At 46.6% G+C, this 18,105-nt stretch overlaps 1 protein-coding gene across 3 annotated transcripts in view; it reads left to right on the top strand.

Moving 5' to 3' along the window:
* PDZRN3 (PDZ domain containing ring finger 3) overlaps nucleotides 1-18,105 on the top strand; it is a 232,581-nt gene that overhangs the window by 175,610 nt on the left and 38,866 nt on the right. Inside the window, exon 1 of one of the 3 annotated variants that reach the window (XM_018557977.1) lies at nucleotides 6,175-6,419. The exons of the other annotated variants lie outside the window; for them this stretch is intronic. Coding sequence (XP_018413479.1) covers nucleotides 6,351-6,419 — 69 coding nt within the window. The 5' untranslated portion in view covers nucleotides 6,175-6,350. Of the gene's footprint in view, nucleotides 1-6,174; nucleotides 6,420-18,105 lie in introns of those variants that run through there. 3 annotated transcript variants of the gene reach the window in all.

The following is an 18,105-nucleotide window of genomic DNA, read 5'->3' as shown; positions in this document are numbered from 1 at the left end:
GGTAGTTTGCAGCATGGATAGTGCTGAATGACCCAGTGCTGCCACTTGTTCTTTCATACCCAGAACTACCAGTTATTTCCTTCATCTCCTGGCACTGGATGGAGTGCTGAATATGCAAAGCACAGGTTTGCATGAAAGAATTCACAGGGCTAGTTTTCCACTTTTGCAGTAATCACATGATCAGACCAAGTCTTGTAATAAGAGAAGATGCACCCTCGGCTGCCATTGTGTTTCACAAGGCACAGTATTGTAATGAATACACTATCTGTCTGAAATAGTGCTGCTCTTGACTGCTTGTGCAGTTTTCCTATAGAAGCCAGCTCTCTTCTCTTCATTAGTAGGACCAGGGCTAGAGAGCTCCTGCTGTACCTCCTCTGACCATCAGGTGGCGCTTTAGTCCATTTCCTTTCTCTTCTTTCTGCAGATTAGTAATTAGCATTATATGCTGTATTACCTATGGTTATATCACTACATTCATAATGATTGCTCTATATTGTGCATATATGATAGAATTAGTTGTCAGTGTTCATTATTTTTGATGCATTTTACTATTATTCAGCATCCCCTTTTTTTTAACAGCAGTTTCAGAAATGATTGAAGCCAGAGGATTGGCATGATGTGCAACTAACTAGCATTTTCTGCAGGAAGCACTGCATTGGCAGGCCATGGCAGGTTTCTTTATTCTGTCATCTGTCAATACAGAGTAGAGGTGCCGTTTTGATGGATGTTCCTTGAGATGAAGTAATGTCATTATCTCTTTTGTGCATTGACAAACGGAATAGTGGTTGTAGCCACAGCATAGCTACCTCAATTCTATTAAGCTAAGAAGCAATGCACCAACCAATAGCAACCTCAGATCAGCACTTTAGTGTAGTCCTACCGCCGAACGATCCATTCTGATTGACTGCTGTGATTTATAGCACTTTGACCTATCAAAAGACCAGCAAAACAGGAAATATTGTCAAAAAGCTACTGATACCATTCACATTTATACATTATAAAGGACACTCAAACAGAAATGCTCCTTTGCTGTGTAGCCTATTCTACATGAGCTGACATTTTAGGCTAAGCAGGGCTCACAAGCGACAGTCAAATGTATTCCTTTATGTGAATACAGGACAGGAAGCTTTAGATTAGAAAAATCTCCTTCATTCACTCCCCTATCTTATATTAAAACATATTTACATAAATAACTTTTTTCAATGGATCTTCAGTGCGGTCATGAGATGCCATTGGTACTATTCTACCTGCAGTGGTGGACAATCCCGAATGCTGCCGAGAACAGCTCCATGTTCTGATGTAACAACATGGTGCCGTTCTTTGCTGTGACCCCAAGGCCACCGGATAAGGCACCTCTAGTGGATGTAGGGTTGCCACTTTTTCTTCAAGCGACACCCAAACACTCTAGTGCCATGCAGCAGTTTTTGTTTAGGAGAATATACAGGAGAGAGAGAGGAGAGACAGTCAGGGGAGAGAGAGAGAGGAGAGACAGCCGGGAGGATGAGCAAGGAGACACAGCCAGGAGAGAGAAAGATGAGAGACAGCCAGGAGAGAGAAAGAGGAAAGACAGCCAGGAAGGACAGAGAGGAGAGACAGCCAGGATAGAGAGCGAGGAGAGAGAGAGAGAGGAGAGACAGCCAGGAGAGAGAGAGGAGAAACAGACAGGGGAGAGAGCAAGGAGAGACAGCCAGGAGGATGAGCAAGGAGACACAGACAGGAGAGAGAAAGAGGAGAGACAGCCAGGAAGGAAAGAGAGGAGACACAGCCAGGAGAGAGAAAGAGGAGAGAAAGCCAGGAAGGAAAGAGAGGAGACACAGCCAGGAGAGAGAAAGAGGAGAGAAAGCCAGGAAGGAAAGAGAGGAGACACAGCCAGGAGAGAGAAAGAGGAGAGAAAGCCAGGAAGGAAAGAGAGGAGAGACTACCAGGAGAGAGAGAGGAGAGACAGCCAGAAGAGAGAGAGGAGAGACAGCAAGGGAAGAGAGAGAGAGGAGAGACAGCCAGGAGAGATAGAAAGGAGAGATAGCGAGCAATACATCTGCCTGAAGCAGGACCCTTGTGCCCTTCAAGACTTATCTGCACCCCATGATTCCGACACCTCCTTGCTCCCCGAGTTCCAGTGCCCATCTATGTCCCGTGCCTCCTCCATACACCGTCCGCCTGACATCGTGACATCTTATGTCCGGGTTTCAGCTGGCCTGAAACCCGAACACAGCACAACTAGTACTTAAAACTCACACTGTCCGAGTGAATCCCAGGCAGGTGGCAACCCGAGGTGGACGGGACCTTGACACCCTGGGCTTACAGTATGTGGGTTAAATGATTTTGGTCAGAACCAGTGCTGGATAGCTGTATCAGTATGACAGCACCAGAGAGGAGTTGAATTTTGCTGCAAACCCTCTTTTATTGACCGCTGAGCTACTTATATTTTAAATTTTTATTACACATGCAGTCTTCCCGCTCTAGAACTGATACATATAAAATTTTCTATTCAAACCTCTTAGTGTAAGTCTCTCATCCGCTCTTGCAGTTCAGCAGGAATTGTGATCACACCTAGCACTGTCTGTACATGAAATGCAGTCATGAAGATATGGAACAGCAAACAATCATAAAATTAAACTTTATAATAATAACAACTCAAAGTGCATTGACCTTTCCCTTCATTTTCCCTTCAATACACAATCTTCTGTGTATTGTTGTATTCCTTGTTGCTTCCTCTTCTTCCCCCTCTTGTGTTCCCTGTCACGTTTCGGCCCCCCGCTGGTCCCGCTAATAGCAGGGAGATGTATAGTGCAGGCCTTATCGTGCACCTTTAAAATATGCTCTTGTGCTGTAGTAATTGCATTAGCGGTGCATTAAAGCTTAACAATAGCTGGAGGTTTTAGCTGTCCAACAAACATCCATTTTTGCTGGTAAATGACTAATTTAACACCATATAGCGGCTCCCAGTAAGGGATTAGGAAGATTGAGGAGAAAGGGGCAGGGTTAAATTAGATTGGACTGAGAATTCCTGACCGGCATTTTTTTCCTGAAAGGCAGGTTAAAAGTTCACTTGTAGACAATGGAGACCTCGCTGACATTCTGCTCTAGTGGCTGGCTTGTCCTTTGCTGCCATTAGGTGACGGTACAAGAGAATGGACATCCCTGTTAACCTTTGACGTCTTTGATCGGGGTCTTGGGTGGCCACCTACACGGAATTCACAGGCTTACTGTTGCAGGGTTAGGCCATCTAGAACTGATATTTCTGCTTTGGGTAATTGAAGGTTGAATGACTTAATGGCCATGCACCTTTAGGCCTCATTCACTTGAGAAAAGGGCGGCACATACAGCTCCGTGCTGCATGCACGGCCGTATTGAGGAGCTCCCGGGAAGGACAGGTGCTGCGTGGGATTAGTACACAGCCCCTGTCCTTCTCTATGGGAGTACGCGGCCGTACGCTGCCCTACACCCGCCCTGCACGTCCGTGTGGGTGTCCGTACTTGTACGCTGACAGGATGGATCGGGACACCCGCACCCGTCATCGAAGCTAAACAGCGCAGATTGACCAATCTTCTGCTGCAGTTATTGTTTTCAACAGCTGGTGCCCGGCCATCAGAATACATGAACACTAGCTGAAGTCACTGTTCGGCCCTGAAATTTTGGACCGAGCCCTTCAACGAAAGTCAATTTGTCGAATGAAGGGGTGCCGGAGGGACCACACACTGCTCAAGTCAACAGGACTTCTTTGAAATTCAAGCAGTGTATGGTAGTCTTTGGCATTATTAGCTTCTCTGGTCTCCCATGGGATTTAATATTCCCCTTTCTAGAAAGTCAAACAGGTAGAGTAAAAACACTTAGGGACCCGGTTATAAAGCAGTGGTATGATCTAGCTGCTGCTATAAAAACACACATACACCACACATGTATAACGCACAGTGCTTTGCAAACGTGCATTGCGCTCTGTTTGGGCCTCCAAAGCAAGCTCTGCTCCAATAATTGGAATTGCAGAAGAAAAAGCTCAGTCATGTGACTTGTCAAAGTCATGTGACCTGCCGCTCCTCCAACGACGGAGTTTTTTCTGCACCACTATGCATCGCACTACTGAATCACAAGACTGGCAAGTTAATTCCCATACATGTATTTCAACCACGTATCTAAAGTTCCACTTCTATGGGACCCTGGCACAACCACCAGCCAACTTCTTTTGGAATAAGCAGTCAGTCTGGCAGGGCAGCAGGACATTGCCCCTGTTTCTCTGGGGTCAAGAGCTTGCAAGGATTTAGCACCTGGCATTTGATGTAATTGTAGCGGGATTATTAAAGTGGTACCACTAATTCGTTGGGATAATCCTTTTCATTGAGATAATTGTTAGTCTTTAGGTCGTTAGGTCACATCTAAGGGTTCATTTTCAGGGCCACTTCATGTGAAGGGGTGGGATGACCTTAAGGATTGGGTAAGATTAGGGAATTAGGTTAAAGCGTATCTAAACCCAAGAACAAAAATTGAATACATTGTAGCTCACAGTTCTTGGTGGTCTGCGGTCATTGAATTAGTATTTTTTTTCCCTTATTTTCAGCTGGTGATCCTACCAATAACACATTTCTTGTCCTGAGGTGACAACGCTCGCTTACTTTATTGTATCTATAGAGGAGCAGCGTTGTCATCCAAGTCTGCTCTCCTGATTTGGACTACATGGACCTCTCCTAATCTCCATAACATAGGGAGGATGGGTTGTGTAGGAAAGCTGATATTATTGTACCGGGCTTACTGGATTTCTTTCATGATCAACAAGTATTTTTCTGTCCTTGCAGAAAATGTTCTTAGCTCAGAGCTGGGCATATCCAAGGAGCCAGAGTGCCAATGCTCCTTACAAGGTACAGCTGGCGCCCAACTTTTGAGGTGTCAATGGAGTTGGCTCCTAAAATAAATCCTGTTGGTTCTTGGATTGGACAGACTGTCTCCTGAATTCTGTATTCATTTGTCCACCATGTCTTAGCCTGGAAAAAGAAAACTTTAATGCAGCCACCACATCTAAAGACTCCGATGTATATGTATAAAACCTTGTTTTGGGGTTTACATGTAGGTTTACCTTTCGGTTGAGATTAGAAATAACCTGCTTGTGTCGTATTATACTTTCGGGACTGAAAATTTACATGTTTGGGTGTGATAACTTCCTTTTTCTGGTGAATATTTTGTTCCTGCCAAACGTTCCCAAGATGATTTGCCTACAAGAAATCACCCACACATAGCACCCAGTGTTCCTCCCCGAGATAAGAGCCACCAGCAGGGCCTTCTTCTTCCTCTCTGCTCTAAGCTCCACTGATGGAGCTAAATATTCATATTTAGGAGTACATCACACAATGGAAGTGCATATATACCCAACCGCCATATGAAATCTATGGAGATCAATGTGGCTCAGAATCAGCAGGCCAGCAAAATCTGGACATAGGCAATACACTACAAACACATGGCTAGTTCAAACTACATGCATCTCTGCAGCTGCAATGCGATGCATTTTGCCGAGATTTTACCACGATTTTACCGTGTTTGGTGCATTGTTTTTTTTTTTGCTTCAAATGAGATTTAAGGTGCGTTTGCATGCGTTCTGTTGACATCTGATGCAGATAAAATAGGGCAAGCAGTATTTTTTTCTGACTGCATCGGAATGGACTGCACTGGTGTGAATACAGCACCAGAAATCCCATAGGAAAGCATTGTGATGTATTTTGGCTGCAGCAGCCAAACTGAACGGACTGCATCTGGTGTGAACTAGCCCTAAGAAACAAACGCACATGCATTCCCTTCAGGGTTCACTTTGCTACCTGTCAGTACTAAAAAGACATAATCTCAGTTTGCCATAAACCCATCACATTGTTTCCACGCTGTGTGTCATTTGTTTGGTATCTCATATACAGTATATTGCTTATATCAGACAAAGCTGCTGCCTGTGGGATCGGCATAGCAATCAATCGTGCGTCTGTAATGGCGATAAATTCTTTTCGAGGATTGCGTTTGGTTAAGTGCCGCTCTGCAGCCACTTGTTCAAAAGAGGAATGCGTTGTGTCACGGCGCTCGCTGCTGCCTCCCGTATCAGTGGCTCCTTCTGAATAGGCAATGAGATCTGATTAATATGCATGAGGAGCAGTATTTAGTGTGTGTGTGCCGGACCAGTGCACAGCAGCCAGACTCCGGCTCTGGAGGGAGGGCTCTGCTGCTGCGTGAGGATACAGCACAGAAGACACACAGAGGAAACACTGTGCCTTCTGTCACCGCCGAGCAGCATCCATGTGACTGCTCTTCCCGGGATCTCTGCCTTCGCCGTGCCGCGCTGGACGGCCGCACGCATGTGTCCCCTCTGAGATCATCCACCAAACATGGGATGCAGTTTATGCAGCCTGAGGAGAGCCGACGAGGAATACAAATTACTCTACGAAGTTTGCCAGGTAACGCCATGAAATTTTCATTCCCACGTGCGATTCGTGCCAGCCGGGTTAACCGCAGCTGCCAGCGTTTCCCAATCAATAACGTATCTAATCCGTTGCTGCAAAAGGTGTCAGGGACCGTAGGGACCATCCCTGGATTCGGAGAAGGTGCTTTCCCACTTGACGTGCCCCTAGCTTGGAGAATTCAGCAACCGTGTTGTCAATTTTCTGCTCTCGTGCATGCGAGGTTCAGTTCTTATTGCATCCTAATAGTTCCTAATGCAATCTAAATGCTAGATTAAGTCATTGTGTTTCAGTCTATTAGGCATCTCCGCGCTGGGATGGCATTGTGCAAGATGAGTTTGGATGTCCCCAATTTCTCTGCAGCAGAGTGGAGGCAATTTTTTCAATTTTGGCAATTATGGTCCAATCTTGTTATGTCCAATGCTATATTTAGGGCTGCTGGATATTGTATCTCGGATCCATCCTGTCTCTAGTCTACCCAAAACTGGTTATTAACTGAGTTTTATTGTGTTTGCATTTTAAACATGACCTGTTTATGTGTTTTATCTTAAGGAAGCTCAGTGTTTGTTAATAAGCAATGCGTAATAAGTCCAAGGACTAAAAAAAAAGTCTATGGACAGATATTGAAATCCTGGAGGTACAAACTGGAGATATAGCTTTGTTATTTGGTTCAAGGTTGGAAGAACCACTCTTCAGTTGATGGGGAACTACCAGTTCCAGCATAACTCTTCTATTAGACTAAACTGGTCTTGTTGGTTTTTTATTTTACTTTTGAGTGGATGGGCCATATATGTTGTATATACTCTGTTGGTCATATGTTTCTGGGATCCAATAAACACTACACTCCCTGGAAAAGAACCCAGGTTGCCTGGAAAGTGCTTGAAGCTGATGTTCTGCTCTTCATGTTCCCATGTTTACCATAACATTGGAGGGTTCTGTTGACAAGATCTCTGCATTTTAATTATCATTCTGTTGACCAGGGGGGATTAAGAAAAGATCTTAAGGCAGGAGTGGACACATGAATATGGAATACAGGAACCAGTAGCATTTTTTTAAGGGGCAGTTCCATTGGCAACAATAGAAAACTTCAAAAGTTAAGTGCCAACTGTCATTTGTAAGGAGCATTGGTGACCTGGCTCCTGAGATTTGTCCAGCCCTGTCTTAAGGTTCCTACAGATCTCAAATGGCATGCCTGGTCTGGGTGCTGACAGAAATTGTTCAAATGTGTATGTTCTCATTAGGTGAAGGTGTAAATGTTGGGATGTGGAGGAGAGAGGGAGAGCACTTGAGTTCTGGCTTATTTTGGGTGAAAAAATCACTTTGTTCCTCAAGAGTGCTTGGTCAGGAGATGGCAGGGATGGGCTACAACTTTTCCCTGGTTGGCCATACAACCTTTCCCTGGTTGGTCATACAACCTATGGTATGGTATAGCCATACAACCTTACCCTGGTTGGCCATACAACCTTTGGTATGGTATGGCCATACAACCTTTCACCGTTTGGCCATACAACCTATGGTATGGTATGACCATACATACAACCTATGGTATGGTATGGCCATACAACCTTTACCCTGGTTGCCCATACAACCTATGGTATGGTACTACCATACAACCTTTCCCTGTTTGGCCATACAACCTTTGGTATTGTATGGCCATACAACCTTTCCCTGGTTGATCCATAATTGTTTGAATTTGGTAAATGTTCTCTTTACCTGTTTGTTGGTTTAGGTCATATTATATACATTGTGGCAAGGAAAGTCCTTGCTCTCTGGTATTCCTTTCTCATTTGGTCCTCCTTTGGCATTGTAGTGGGCACAACGATGGGTACAGCCAGACAGCATGGAAATCTCCTCACTGGAACACCCAAGAGATAGAAGAAGTCCAGGGGCCATTCAGCTACCGAGCATGCCCTATCACTGAAATATCAGTTGTGGGTGAACCTACCCTTAAAGTATTATCAGCTTCTATTCTTAGTCGATGCTTTAGTGAATGCCAGGACATGTATTATGCCACCTGCAACTCCCTGGATGCCTTAGGCTACCTGGCACAGTTTGGGCTCTACAGATTGTTTTGGAGGATCGCTGCCGTGCCTCAAATAACTAATCGTTTTATTGGCTGTTAAGCAGCAGGGGAGCGTGAGCTGGATGTGCTCTGTAATGTGCCATGGACGCTGTAGTGTTTCATCCCTAATGAAGGAACTGGGCTTTTTTTCTCTCTTGCTGGCTGTGAGAAGCTGCAAAGGAAGGCTAGCGGGGAGTGCGTTGCTGGTGTGAGCGAACCTTCCTGTCGCCTAGTTATCTGTCAGTGGGGAATCTTTCTCCTTTAATGTTCAAAGTGCGTTTAGTTCAAGGTGTTGTAGTGGATGGATGATGAATCGACAATTGTGCGTATTTGTCTAGCCATCCAACTTTGTAGAGGGGGGACTTGATCCTCAGACACAATAGGCTGGATTGCTGTGAGTGACATCTAGCAGTAGCGGGCAGAAGGGGATTCAGTTCTCTGATTCTTATCCGATGGTGTCACTCATCAATGCGGCTTTGCAGCCTGTTCACTTAAAGCTTTGCTGAAAAGCAGATACAGTATTTTTGTACTATACATCTACAAAGAGCAGAACATACGGCTCTATGAAAAATATTCATTTCTGTTGAAAAAGGCATTTATGTAACTTTGCAGCGCTTGTTGTCCATTGCTAGCGGTAACTTTTTATAGGGTATTGAAAGCCAAGAACAAATATTTTACATATGGCAGCTTCGCAGTCTTTAGATGAGATGGCTGCATTCGTTTTCTTTATTTTTTTATTTTAAACTTGTTATCCTGCCAGTAACGCACCGCCTGTCCTAGGGTGACAACACCCACAGTACTACATCTGTGCTGGAGCAGCGTTCTCACACTAGGCTGCCCGTACATACAGAACAACTACCACACGGATCGTTACTATACACATTGGGCCACCCAAATGGAGATCTCCAGCCATTTAGTTCAGTATCGGGAGGCCACCAAACCCATTACTGGCAATCCCTAGACATCAAGTTCGTTGTCATATACTTGTTGGCTCACAACCAGCTTCAGGACAGCCCGCCTCCTAGTGTTACATCGGAGGTACCTGGCTGATCGGACAATGTATGCACCTGCTGTGTGGTTGGATTGGTTGGCAAATAGCATGCCCTCATGCTCCAGTGCTTGGGGCTGCAAGAGCCAGTTGTACAGCTTGATTGCCCAGTTCCTTATGTCCCAATCAGTCATTTGCAGCACTGTAAAGGTGCCCATACACTGCACGATTATCGTACGATAATCGTATGCGATCGGTTTTTCGTACGATAATCGAGCAGTGTGAACAGAGACGTGCGACCGTTTCTACTGTACGGTCGCACGTCTTCTGTCGAACCAGCATGTTCGAAAACCAGCTGGGAATCGTACGATTCTCGGCTGGTTAGAACGGTGCTCGGAAGATAGATTCGAAACGGGCCGGTGTGCGCACGCGCACACTGCCCGTTCAGCATTGCGGTCATCGGAAGCCCGCCCCTCAGGAGGGTGGGCTTGCGATGATCGAGAGTGCGATCTGCCTGTCCAAGATGGGCAGATCGTACGTTTTTTTAATCCCTTTACAACCATCGCAAGACTAAAGTCTTGCGATGGTTGTAGAGTGTATGGCCACCTTTAGATGTGAACTGCAGCTTAAAGGTTAGTACCATGTTCAGGATGAAGGGTTAGGGTTGAGTGGGGATTCCACTGTATGGGCCTGTGTCATCAGACCTCATGGTCCTTGAGATTGACTTTTGAGAAGAGCATTAAAGCCCAATTCGTGGCTTCTGTTAAGTTAACCCTTGCAGATGGTTGTCCCCCCCCCCCCCTTCCCCAGCACTGCATGGGTTAAATGCTCCTTTGGCTAAGGGAGTAGTACCTTATTGCTTGCTCCTCTGGCAGTCGGCGCTCGCCCCTGCTATACATGCTCCTGTACAATGCAGGACTGCTGATCCTGCATTTTATGTGATGACATCAGAGAGATGTGACCGACCAGGAGCGAAGGGAAGCGGCATTGGGAGACTGGCCACATGGAGGGGAAAAAGCCTGCAGGTATGTCTTTGTAGTTATCCCTTTGCCTCCTAGTCACACAAGCTTTTAACCCATGCAGTGCGGGCGAGGGGACCCCACGGCGGGGGACCCCCACTACATGAATTTACCACCATCCGGGAGTTGGGCTTTAACAGAAAAGCGATGCTTTGCTGGGGGGGGGGAATGCAAATATTTATGGTGAGGCAGTTAAACCTTTAATAAAGAAATGTGGGAACCCCTTCAAGCTGTTTTGACAAAGGTACTGGTTTGACCATGCCAAGTGGAAATATTGGTGATGTAATAGATCCTGAGCCTTATGGAGCTGTGCAGCCTATTGTATCCCATGCTGCAGGGGATGTTAGGGATTTGAAATCAATAATAATTAGAAAGAGCCGACGGGGGCATGTTAGAAAACAACAGTTTTACTGCATATGAACATGTCGATGCCACAAAGACAAGCAGTATATTAAAGCTGAACTTCAGGCGAATTAAATCTTAACCTTTGCAGGGGGGCTACACTCGCCCTGCAAGGGTAAGTGCTTGTTTTGTCTAGGGAGCTAAAATAACAGAGATATACTCACCCCAAACGCGATCCCAGCTGGCTGTTAGACTGGTCCCTCCAGCCTCTGTCCCCCTCCACTCCAGCGGTCTAAGGTCCTGTGAGTCATCACGTCTAATACACTCTATTGGACATGAGGACTCTGAGGGACGTACCTTTGCTGGAGCGGAGGAAGAGAGAGGCTTAACCCCTTCATGACTGAGGCCCTTTTTTCAATTTTTGCACCCATGTTATATTCCACATTTTAGGCCTGAAAATGACGTAAAACCCCCCAACATTATATATTTTCTGAATGCCAAGACCCTATAGAATAAAATGGTGGTAGTTGAAAATTTTTATGTTGCGCAATATTAGCGCAACTCCTTATTAAACCCCAAAATTTAGTGACAAATTTAATTAAATGCCCCAAAACACAACAAATTACCCATTTTTTTAATGAAATATAAAAGATGAGGTTACAACGAGTAAAACGATACCCAACATGCCCAGTTTACAGATTGCGTGCGACCGTGAAACTGCGAAAAACTGCAGTACCCCAAAAAGTCAATAAAAGACACTTTAAAAGCCCCCACAGGTCATCAATTTAGAGATACCCCAAAATACTGGCCCTAGAATTATTGCTCTCACTCCGGCGTGCGCGGCGATACCCAACATGTGTAGCGCGTTCGTCGTTTTCATGCGTAGGCGCACCCGACGCGTGTTTACGTGGCGACGCGCGTGCTCGCGGGGGCGGGGTACTTTTAAATTTTTTTTTTTTTTATTAGATTTATTTTATTTCATTTTAATTTTAAAAACTGTTTTTTTTTTTTTTTTTACTTTACTTTGACTGCTATCACATGGGGGGGCTTGCAAGCCCCCCCATGTAATAGCAGATGGTGGTGACAGGTCCTCTTTAAGGTGATGCTGGGGGTCCAAAAGACCCTCAGTGTCACCTTTACACTGGAAATAAGCTATTGAAGTGCAGATCGCACTTCAATAGCTTATAGCTGGGCTGCAGGAGCCCAGAACTGACAGCCCAGGGACCGGAAGTGATGCAATCTGCATCGCTCCCGGTCCCATAGAACGGGGAGGGGATCGATGAACGGAAGTTCGTCGACCTCCTCCCCAGCTCCCCGCGGACACAAAGATCGCCGGTCGGGGGTGTCCGGCGGGGGGGGGTGGCCCCTTCTTAGGGACGCAGAAGCGATCTGGCGACAGGTAAGTCGCCAGGATCGCTTCTGTTGTAAAGCCGACAGTCGGCTCTACAAGTTTAAACAGACTCCCGGCGGCAAAAGTCGCCAGGAGTCTGTTTAAGCAGCCCCGATGCTGGCGACGTACACTGTACGTCGTCAGTCACGAAGGGGTTAAGGGAGCGGTCTAGGAGCTAGCCGGGAAGGTATATTTGTTATATAAGCTCCCTAGACAAAATGAGCACTTAACCCTTGCAGTGCGGGGGTAGCAAGGGTTAAGATTTTATTTGCCTGGAGTTCTTCTTCAAAGCTGAACTCCATAAAAAGCGTTCTGTAAATATATTCCTCAAAAATCACAAAGGATATAAATACACTTTGTGTGCACCAAATGCCATCGCAAACCCAGTTTGCTTACTTATAAAAGTAGCGATGACACCATCACTGGGCTGTACATAGCCTGCGTAGAGCTGTGGGAGGGACACAACAGACCCCACCCACTACAGGCTGCCTGCAGGAAACTGCACAAGGAGAGAGTGGCAGATAAAGCCAACGCATTTCAGGGGAAAGAAGCCCCCTTTCTTCAGGGCTTGAATGGCGATTTGTAATGCAATCAGGATAAAATATCATAGAAAGCCTGAACTGATGTTGGATTAGGGCTATTGTTACCCAACGCCAGGGTACAAGCCATATGTAAACTGCTGTTAGGACATGCTAACCCTACTCCAAACGCAATTACAAATCACAGTTCAAGCCCTGAAGAAGGAGTCCTTTTCCCCGAAATGTGTTGGCTGTATCTGATGCCCCCTATGTTTGTACTAGGCGCTCCTAACCAAAAGTTGAGGGATTCGACTATCTTTGGAAAGGCAGAGGTCTACTAGTAGGGGCAGTTCCATGCACACCTTCATATTTCTCACAAGGAAAACACACTCTATTCTTTATTCATTAGAATCTATTTCCTTTTGCATCAGTTTAGCGCTATCGCCAGATCAGTAGTTATGGAAATGTTTTTATCTGTAACAGAATTGAACACGTATAACATATATATAAATAATTCATTAAAGTGAACCTGTACTTGGCCTATTTTAGAATAACAGGTCCACTTTACAGGAGGGACCATCAGCAGGGTGTAATAGACCTTCCCTACTCTGTCTTGCCTCACAAAATTATTTCCCATGGCTGTACATGTTGCGCACACCCTCATGTTTCATCTCTGAGGTCTGGCTGTTGGGCACTACAATGGGTAAGGGCCAGTGGGGTGTTATATGTTCCCCCCTATGTGTATATCTTCACGGCGCCATCCGTGGTCACTATGAGCACCCACCAGGATTTCAAGGAGCATCCTATACCGGTAGGGAGTGCAGCAAGACACTTACAACACTTTTAGATTGAAAGAGAACTATGGGGTAAGTGTTTTTCCCCATAGTGCTCTTTAGGGTCACGGGAGGACATACTGTATTCTAACCTCCTCCCGTGACCCAAAGCTCAGTATATAGTGGGTTTTGCTCGCGATATACGTGAGCGCCGCAGCCAGGACGGATCCCGACATTACTATCGAGATCCACCCAGCTGTGTGAGTGACAGCTGGCTCTGCCTATCTAGAGGCAGAGCCAGCGGTGCCCGCCGCCTCCCTCGTACATTCCTCCACTCAGCGCTGGAGGATCAGAGAGGGGAGGGGGGGGAATCCCTGCGGGGAGCCATGACTGACAGTCACCACTCACTGCAGGGAGACAATCGTTAAGTAACCAGATCAGTGCATGTTTCTGCTCACTTCCCGATCGATAGAGCCGACCTGTGACAGCTTCTTTGTCACACCTCGGCTCTAACTATGGGTGGAAATCACTCACCTCATAGATCTTCTTTTAATTATATGTTCCCCCATACCCAAAAGTAGAGGGGGGGGGAGATATCAAACTCCTAATAGTCTCTCCTCCTGCAAAGTACAGTACTGTGTATGGGCCCATTCACACCGGAGTGTATAGCGCACACCATAACACGATGCACCTAGAGCATTGCATCACCATTCTTTTAGATGGCACCCCAATGCACCTCCCAGCACAACTCGGCGTACCATGCGCTTAGTGCAACGCTCCGGTGTGAACGGGCACTAAAGTAAAATATGTGGCAGCAGCTCCAGGGGCTTCCCGAAGCTAGGTGTCACGCATCATCACGCATGCGCGGTCGTCTTACTGACGCCTGCCAGCGGCCATCTTGGTGATGGACGCTGGCGGAGGGAGGAGGGGACATTCACCCGGCGGGATGAAGTATGCCGCCGGGTCCCCTTCTCTCTCCTGACACTGTCCTGCTCTCGGTCCATGACTGAGTGCCGACATTTCATAGGGGGTGACACCAAAATGACTGTCAGTCATTTTGGTGTCACCCCTCCAATGGTGGCACCCGGGTGCGGGCCGCACCCCCCCTTGTGACGCCACTGAGCAGCTCAACTGTGAACAACCTGCACAGTAGTTTGGATCTCAACAGGCAAGACTCTACAAAGTTGCAGTTGCCAGTATGGCCAGTAGAGGGCGGTCTGCCTATGGAAAGTTGCTGTGGTATTTGGATTGTGATGGATGGGTAGAATGAGACCTAAGCAAGACATTTCTATCTGTGTTGGAAGGGAACAGATAAATCTTCTGGGGAACTGCCAACTTTCTTTCCCCCCCCCCAAATTAATGAGTTTAATGAAGATAAATCCTAGCGATTTACTATCCCTCTGCAAATTAAGACCTAAAAGTGCCCAGATTGTGTCTGCCGTCTGCAGCATCTGTGTAATTTATATCACCCAAAGGGACAGCGCGCCTAAATTCATCATCATCTCCCTCCTGCATGCCGGCAGTGCAGGTCTGTGTACATGGTGCCAGTCAGCCGATCCTCCCAGCGCTCTCCTGTGAAATCCAGGACATCAGAAACCAGCATTTGTCCGAGGTGACCAATCGTATGTTAGCGTTTGCTAGAAAAATGACAGCCGGAGTGTAGTCGTTAAGGGCAATATATGTTTGATTACAGCAGAATCCCCGCCAGAAATAACAAGACAAAATAGAAAAGCCCATCACAAGATAAAGTAACAAAAAACAACTTTTGCTGCAATATTCACCTTCAGTCAGAGATTTCTCAGCAGGACTTTTTTCTGCCACTAGATGTCCCCAGTCTGATGGCCGGCATCATTCAATCCACTTCTTATGAGCCCAGGTTGTCCTGGACCCACCCCTAGGCAGTGAAAAAATAAGCAGCACAGTGATGAGCTATTCTCTCTGTAACTCTGCTCTCTCCTCCTGTCAGCATGCTCCTTAGCAGCACATGGACTGGTTGGCTCCTTGTGCTGCTTCTTCCTCTCAAGAGGTTGATACCAGGCCAAATTCAGGTACTTATGCTGCTTGTATATAAAAATCCCATTAATGATGCATTGATTATTACAGAGCTGGTTTAATTTGTATCTTTGATCAGTGGTGGCACCAGGGTGGGGCCACCTTGCATGCATTATGATCCGTGGTCTGACATTATCACACATGTGCGGTGATGTACTTCACTGCCAGGGGCCCTCTTGGTGATGGATGCCGGAAACGAGAGGAGGGGATATTGGCCTGGCGGGATCATGTACACGGCCGGGTTCCCCCTCTCTGTTGTGCCGCTGTTGAGCTCCCGGTCCATGACCGAGTGTCTGACTTTTGAGAGGGGGTGACACCAAAATGACTGTCAGTGTCTCTAAAATTAGAACTAGGGATGCACTGATATCGGTTTCTCGGTATCGGGGTACCGGTGCCGTGTACCCCGATTATCAGGAAGCCAGGCGGTGGATCATGATTCGCTGACCGGCTTCCTGATTGCCTGGGAAGCTGGTTTCCTATTGAAAGAACACCGGCATCACTTGCCAAGGTTGCCTGGCTTCCTGACCAATCATCCGTCATGACGTGCTACCCGGCTTCCTGATTGGTTCGGAAGCCAGGCTGCCTACCAAATAGTGAAGCTGGCTTTCTAGCTAATCAGGAAAGCGGGGCGGCATGTGATGACCCGCCTCCCAGTTTCCTGATTGGCTGGGAAGCCAGCTTCACTTGTTGGTAGGCAGCCTGGCTTCTTGACCAATCAGGAAGGCGGGTCATTACGTGCCACTCGGGTTCCCCATTGGTTAGCAAGCCAGGTTGCCTAGCAACAAGTGAAGCCGGCTTCCTAGCCAATCATTAAGCCGGGAGGTGGGTCATAACCCACCGCATGGCTTCCTGATTGGAAAGGAAGCCAGCTACATGCTCCCTTGGCACTGCCGGTCAGAGGGAGATCTCCCACTGACCGGAAGTTCCGGTATCAGAGGTAAGGATCGGAGCATTTGTGTGAGCTCAAATACTCAGTATCAGCACCGATACGGATACTAGTATCGGTGCATCAATAATTAGAACCATCTCTGGCAAACTTTTAAAAATATTAGCCCCCATGGCCACCATACTCTTCAACTTTGAAAGCCCTGACTGCACGACAACCCGGCATCTAGTACTTGCAGGTAGGGTTGATAGGGACTAGGTGGGAGGAAGTGACATCAGGGAGGTCCTCCAAAATCACCATCTCCACCATGCGCTATCATCTGGGACCAAATCACGCCCCAGTCTCCACTACTACCAGGTAACCATGTATATATATATATTATATTATACGGTTAAATATCAAGTGAAAATGGGGGGGGGCTTGTATAGACCATAAAAAATGCGCCCATAAAAAAATGCCACAAGTAACCTGTGACATCTTTTGTGGGAGCATCTTTTATGTGCCATAGTACATATCTGAACTCCAAAACAGATGTCACCGGCACCAAGATCCCATGTTACTGCAAATCCATTTTATTGATAGTTGTCATTCAAACGACAAGCGCTTTCTGGGCTGGGCCGGGTCCCCTTCATCAGGCTCAGAAATAGCATTACATAAAAGGGCCACAACTTTTATATGGACATAATAGAATGTAATTTCTGAGCCTGATGAAGGGGACCCTGCCCAGCCCAGAAAGTGCTTGTCTTAGGAATGACAACTACCAATCAAATGGATTTTGCATTAACATGGGATCTTGGTGCCGGTGTGCTGGAGACATCTGTATTGTTGTTCTGTTGTGAGCAGCGCCATCCGCAGTCATTACCGCCACCCGTTACTTTTGGCATATCTGGTAAGAAGTGCGGCAAGGTATATGGGCACTGCTTTGTACACTTATCTACAGAATGCATATCTGGGGACCTGTGGCATACTGGTAAGTTGTGATTAACTCAAATGTCGTTTATTTACAAAATACATGCATAGTGTATACTTTACAAACAAATTGCCGTGAAACGCTATAGTGTTCGGGTTTGGCCTGAAGAAAAGGTGGCAACCCTACTTGCAGGTGAGGTCAGCAATGGCCATGACAGGTCCCCTTTGAAGGTTGCATGCACTTGTCCTGAACATTCCATCCCCAGACAAGACCTTGGCTCAGGGTCTGCAGCAAACGAGGGAAATTAGGCTTTTTTTTTTGGCCCGTGTCCCACCCAGGAAGCCTCGGCTCGCGGTGCTTCGCTCATAACAGGCTAGCTGTCCGTGTCAATGTCGAGACCCCCCCGATGCCGCCAAGTTTTAATACAGTCTGGCGCACAGAACTGCCGCCGGTTCCCAGTTTCTGGAGCGAATCAGAGCAAACTCAGGAGGCGTCAGACTGTGGAACGGGCGAGAGATATGAGACCCGTCTGCTTCAATGAACATCCGTGTAATACATTATCGCGGTTATGTAACGCCTTCTGCTATTGGCTGCGTTATGAGAGATTTTACCGAATCTGCTGATAGGGTAACAATTCCAATTTAAAGTGAACCTGTCAGAACAAGGTGCATTATGTACAGTGTTACCTCTAATATGTCTTTATAGTGAATACATATTATCCCCATTACACCTGGTGAAATGTT

The sequence above is a fragment of the Nanorana parkeri genome, unplaced genomic scaffold (genome assembly GCF_000935625.1).
Source record: "Nanorana parkeri isolate BGI_ZX_2015 unplaced genomic scaffold, ASM93562v1 scaffold314, whole genome shotgun sequence".
NCBI classification, from domain to species: Eukaryota; Metazoa; Chordata; class Amphibia; order Anura; family Dicroglossidae; genus Nanorana; species Nanorana parkeri.
The sequence above is the reverse complement of the archived record's forward strand: the minus strand, read 5'-3'. Positions and strand labels throughout refer to the sequence as shown.